Source organism: Trichoplusia ni, chromosome 1, assembly GCF_003590095.1.
Source record: "Trichoplusia ni isolate ovarian cell line Hi5 chromosome 1, tn1, whole genome shotgun sequence".
Taxonomy (NCBI): Eukaryota; Metazoa; Arthropoda; class Insecta; order Lepidoptera; family Noctuidae; genus Trichoplusia; species Trichoplusia ni.
The window spans coordinates 12368736-12374735 of record NC_039478.1 but is presented as its reverse complement, the minus strand read 5'-3'; the positions used below and the strand labels follow the sequence as shown (position 1 = coordinate 12374735).

At 32.5% G+C, this 6000-nt stretch overlaps 1 protein-coding gene across 1 annotated transcript in view; it reads right to left on the bottom strand.

The window, feature by feature from the left end:
• Positions 1-1759: 1759 nt before the first annotated feature.
• Positions 1760-6000, bottom strand: part of LOC113494982 (sex peptide receptor-like) — a 31151-nt gene continuing 26910 nt past the window's right edge. The window contains exon 6 of the mRNA XM_026873538.1: positions 1760-3476. Coding sequence (XP_026729339.1) covers positions 3455-3476 — 22 coding nt within the window. The 3' untranslated portion in view covers positions 1760-3454. The remainder of the gene's footprint in view (positions 3477-6000) is intronic.

The window sequence follows — 6000 nt, the reverse complement described above, 5'->3', positions numbered from 1 at the left end:
AATAATTAATTTCAAATTCTTGGTCAGTGAGCTGGCTATATCAGTTGGTAATGCAACCAGTGCATATGACTAGGGGTTGAGGGTATAATATATAATATTGTCTAAGATTTGATTTTTCATAGTATTATTTGCGTTATATCATCTGTGATGACATAATATGGCATAATTAATGTCTGTATACCTATTTGTTTAAAATAACGTACGTGTGAAGTACGTATTTTAGTGTTTTAGGAATATTGTTTCACTAGCTATGCTTGCTTTATTCGTTAGTGTGCTTGAACTACTTGTTGTTCCTATAAATCTATAGTTTTGTGTACTAAGAACTGTTGTTCCGTGCCTATGGCGTACCGAATAGGATTTTCTCGTTGACTCAATCGAAGTTGTGACGTCACAGGTAATAAATTTTACTCTAAAGGAATAAATAACAGCCGAAATGTGAAGCAATGCAAACGATACATACCTATATATTTTTGGCATGATATTTTCACAAGATTTAAATTTATTGCCAGTATTAGCCACTAGCTTATAAATTGTTTGAGCATGCCAATACTTGAAACTATTACGTAGTTGAATTATACAAATTATGTTTGCATTGAATAAATTATTTAAGAAAAACTCGTTGGTTAATTATGCTTCTGTTACGAATCGTTAGAAAAACCCAGTTAATATAATTTTGACGCAATTAAATATAGTTGATTCAAAATAAATTAAGAAGGATAAACTTATTCGTTAAAAGCACATATTTATAACTTTAGACAGAAATTTCAACTAGGTATATTAAAATTGACTCAAAAACTGAGTCTAGAATAAAAACTGTATGAAATTAAATAGTGTATGAAACTGAAAGAATCCAATCAGTTCGACTTTTGTAATTCCTATATATTTACTGCGAAGTAGTCGAAAACATTTAACATCTGTTTTCTGTTCATCGTTAACGTTCAATCGATAAGAAAAATTGGATAGCATCATTTAATTCAATTTACAAAATATCCCAAATTTTTTATTCGTTATAAATAAAATTATTTATTCTGTAAAGATATGATGTCAATTTAGATGTATTTTTAGATGACTGTGGTTGACTTCTTTAATAAGACTTGCACCATTTATTTATTTAGTAAAAAATGACAACTTGGCATGGAAACTGATATAATATTTCCGTAAAAATTTTTATTTGGTAATCTTTATCGTTGTTTAATATTACTTTTTAGTCGAATTTAATGTTTCACTTAAGTTTTTGATAATACAGCTAAATTAGAATAAGTAGGTACATAAACTTTTTTTATACATAAACAATTGGAGTTCAGTTTAAAACAAATTTTATTACTAAATATCACGATAGCAACTCATTTAATTGTGTGTAGTTGTTCTGAAAATTTTATGGTTTAGAAGACTTATGTTACTGACTGTACAACACTATATTTAAACATTTTATTACCTAGATACACTAGAAAGTTTATTTGGCTGAAACATATACTTAGACATTATAAAAATAGATTCTAACACTGTGGGATTAAGACTAGAATTTGTTTGAATAATTATATTGACATGAGTTTGTTTTATGATTCAGCTGGACTCATTTTATTTTTTCCATATTAATATTTAAGTATTGTGTGGTTTTCCATGTCACTGAAATTACATAATTGAATTTATCGAACCGGGTTATGAGTGAGTTATCATTGAAGAATACTATCCCAATAAGTAAGACAACTTAACGTTACTTTATTTGTTTTTAATTTGACCCTTTAATTTGATATTATAATTTGTTTTTTTTTCATTACTGCTCAATAAAAGCATTGAAGATAGGCAGCAGATATATATATACACGGAACGTGTAATCGACATTTTATTTTTCGAAATAATAACCTTTTTCTTTTCACTTATTTTCAACCGGGCATCGAACTTCAGACCAAAAAAAAAACCACCACAAAAGCTAAGCACAATAATATGCTCACAATATTAATTAATTTACACTTATATTTGCCATATATTTACAGTACACAAAGCTCTTATCATAACCTTAATTAATATTATTATCTCTATGACTTAGATACTTGTAATTGAATATACACATTCTATATTATGAGAAAATTACAAAAGAATAATTCAGACGGAACGGTTACATAATAAGCTTGTTTGTACAAGACGCGATATTTTTTATTAGATATAACGACTTTCACACTATTGAATTTAATCCTTATATCGCTTGTAATTTCACAAACATTCAAGTCACATACACAGGACACCAGCTATACTGAAAACAAGCATCCGTAGAATCATCACGTGTCGCACTTTCGATACCCGCGTAGGACAAGCGCTTGTGTAATCCCCAGAAACAACCCACAGAGAAACTGCTTAAAATATTAAGACAGTGAGTGATTTCCATTCTCTTAATCAATTTATGTTTGCGGGGCTAAATAAAAAAACACCTTTCCAATATTATACATTAACCTGGCATAAAAAATTAGCTATTTATGTATTCAAGGAACTACAGTGGTTTAATGACAGTAACTGTCATAAAACTCCAATGAAGTTGTAAAATAAATTACTCATTATTGGAAATAAGCGGGCTTATAACAAACAAATGACCATCAGCCAAAAGTCTTTATAAGGACTCATGCTCTCAGTCTCTGTGAAGTAAAGTGTAGAGACGAAAACAATTCAGAACTTCACTAAGTAGTATTGTTTCTGAATTCAGGTCTAGGTGTGCATAATCTCTTGTACAAACAAGCTTATACTTACATCAAATGCATAATCATAATATTATACACACATACTTATAAGCAAAAATACGATTTTTGCTGATATTTCATTACAGAGCTTAAGGGAATATATTCGAGTAAACAACGACATTTAAAAATATCATAGCTTTCTCTATTTTCAATTTAAATTATACATAGGTAGGTATTATCAACTCTTAATTAGGTGGGTACGGTCATCAAGAGAATTCTGTTAACACAATCAGATTATTAAAGCTCTTGTATTTTTCAGTGATATGTCGCAATTGTTATTTATTATGTTTAACTGTTTTAGGAATCAAGTAAATTGTCTGTACAGGTAGCCGAGTGGTTTAATAGATCAGCACGCCAAAGACACTGTGTCCGACATTCCACGACATTACACGACAAGTGTTTATGAATCTACGAATGCTTGTTCTGATTCTTGAGAGAATGTGGCTGGTGAATGTTTGTGAAACAACAAGCAACGCAAAGATTACATTTCTAACCGCAGAAGTCGTTTACTTTTAAAGAAACAAAAGACACAAAAAATAGCACAACGGCAAATCATTTAATTTGATCATGTACAGTTGTTGTGGAAAACTGTTTGTGTTAAAAGACTTCTGTTGCTGACCTTACTATGAAAATTCGTAACGTAATAATTATGGCCGTATGCTGACACTTATTGTTCAAAGAAACTGCTGCATGACATGACCATGTTTCTCTTGTACAAACCTTCCTCAAGGCACCGACGACTTTGCCCTGAAATGTAACAAAATTTACCATTAATAAAAAATATGTATATAACGACTCTATTCATATAAAAAGGCACCCAGACTCAGGACAAGCTTTCATGGACCACGCAAAAGCTTGCCATTCGCAGGGATCGAACCCGCGACACGTCGCGCCCTGTTTGCTATGCGTCTTTACCTCAACCACTCGGGTATGTGTAAGGCGTAATCAATAGTTGTGTAAACAATCATACCATCTCGGGATGTAATTAACTAGCGGATTACATTAATTAAGGCAAAGCCTCACTTCCTTTAATTATTCGATCGCGCTTATTTATAAGGATCCTGTTCCATTATAATATAATTAATATAGCAAGCAATAACAATATTTATTGAATCAAGTTTCCGGTGAATAGCATGGTTATCTAAAATAGAATATGATGTATCAAGTACGCATGTGTGCTAAGCATTTTGTATGAGGTCCTTCTTTTAGATTTGGCGGGTATCTGACCGCTCGGTTAGCCGAGTGGTTAAGGTCACCACGCCAAACCCATTGAGCACGACCTGTCGCGGGTTCGATCCCCATGTAGGACAAGCATCCTGAGTTTGGGGGTCTTAATGTAAGTGACTTGAATCTTCGTGGAACCATCCGCAATTATATTCCTTACTGCGGGAGTGGTTAAAAAAAAATCGAGTAGTGTCAAAATTTTACTGAGTTAACCTGAACCCCGGTGCAATGTCCCCCGCATTCGATATGTATGGTAATTCATCGATATTTGTCCTGCACCGAAATATACACTACTCTAGGTCAAAAGGACCGCGACGGCTCCCTTTCGCGTTTTGGAAGTCAATGCGACGGCCTCTTCACTCTTACTTTATATCAAAACCTGTAGTCAGGTGATTTTTTTCTTAACTGTACAGGGCTGACAAGTCAAAGGCGTCAGTGACGTCACTTGTCAAAAAGAAATGTCGCTCCAATTTTCACTTTTTCTTTTCTTTTTTTATTTATTTTAATGCGATGTTACATTGCCTGGAACTACTCTTGTTGTTTCAGGCAATATTGTTTATTTTTTAAAATGGTGCATTGATATAATTGTTTACCGCTGTGTGGGTTGAAGACGTGGGATCTGATTGTCTACCGTAAAAAAATAGAGGGTGAAATAGTAATGAACAGAAAAAATAGATTTTTTGTGTTTCTTTTTTATATTAAGAGTATAGTTTATAGAGTGAAGTAAGAATTTATTTCTAGTGCAGAACACAAAAAAGCGATTACAGGTACTGAATTTCTAGATAATAAAATAACATTGAAGTAAGGAAAGATACAAAAGAATCTGCTAAGTACGAAATGTTGTTCTTTATTTAGTTTTGTTTTTACATAGTCAGCTCTTTTTCTTTTTTTTATACCTGACGCAAAAAAACATTACGGGTTGTGAGATACAGCCTAGTAAGAGACGGATAAAGACTGAAGTAGTAGCGTTAGGATTCCATTTTAACCTCTGGGTATGAAACCCCTTAAACATGTTTAGTAGTTTAACTTAAAGCCAAGGGTAAACTTAAAATAAATATTTCACGGAAAATTGTTCGCGGATTCCTATTATTTCACTTGTTTCTCTTTACTCCATTCACTTTATGATTTTCAAAAGAATAGAACTGAAAAGTTTTTCCTTCCTAGGGTTCCGTATCATACCGTAGTGAAACTGGAACCCTATTACTGAGCCACCACTAACACTAACTATCTGTCATCAGGGTATCGTGAACTATCGTGATTGCTACACAGTCATGATTTCACAAGTGATGTATTTCTTTGCTGCTGTAACAACGAATACTTATAATAAAGATCAAGCTTAAGCAACGGATGTTTTACAAATTTGTTTTTATACGTAGGAATAGTGGCCTCAATTTAAGCTTTCGATTTACACTTTGCAAGAATTCCGCAAGGTAACCTGATAAGCAAGTTTTGATTAAAAAGAGCTGCAGAGCAGAGCCATCCTCGTAGATCATTCACAAAAAGTAAGACAATATTCTCCTAAGATTTATTATGCTAAACAAAACAAGTAAACAAAGTAATGAAATCTGTCTCTACCTTAAATAAATAACATTTTCTCATGTCGAGACCGAGATATACAGGATGTCTTAAAATATGGATCGACGTCCTTACTATCTCTGACTCCCTGTATAACACGTAGAGCTTTTATAAGTTAAAAAGATTCCTTCTAATAAGATTCTCTCTCTTAGCTCTTAAAGCGTGTAATTTAAAAATTTGCAGGATACAAATGATACTCAGTTTTCAGTAAAACTGCGAAATTAAATAAAGAACTCAAATTACATAACTAAGAGAATTGTGAAAACGTTGTATTGCAATGTTATTTTTATTATACTCGGGACAGACCAATATCGCGTTTAACTAAATAAAAAGAACGGTTTTCTCACGCGCGTTTATTGCGATAAAAGTGAATTCGACGGCAAAACCGACGAATCAGCTTACGATAAAGGAATCAAGAGATACGTACTTAAACCGTTCAAAAATTCTGAAGATGCTTCCGGAAAGTATTATT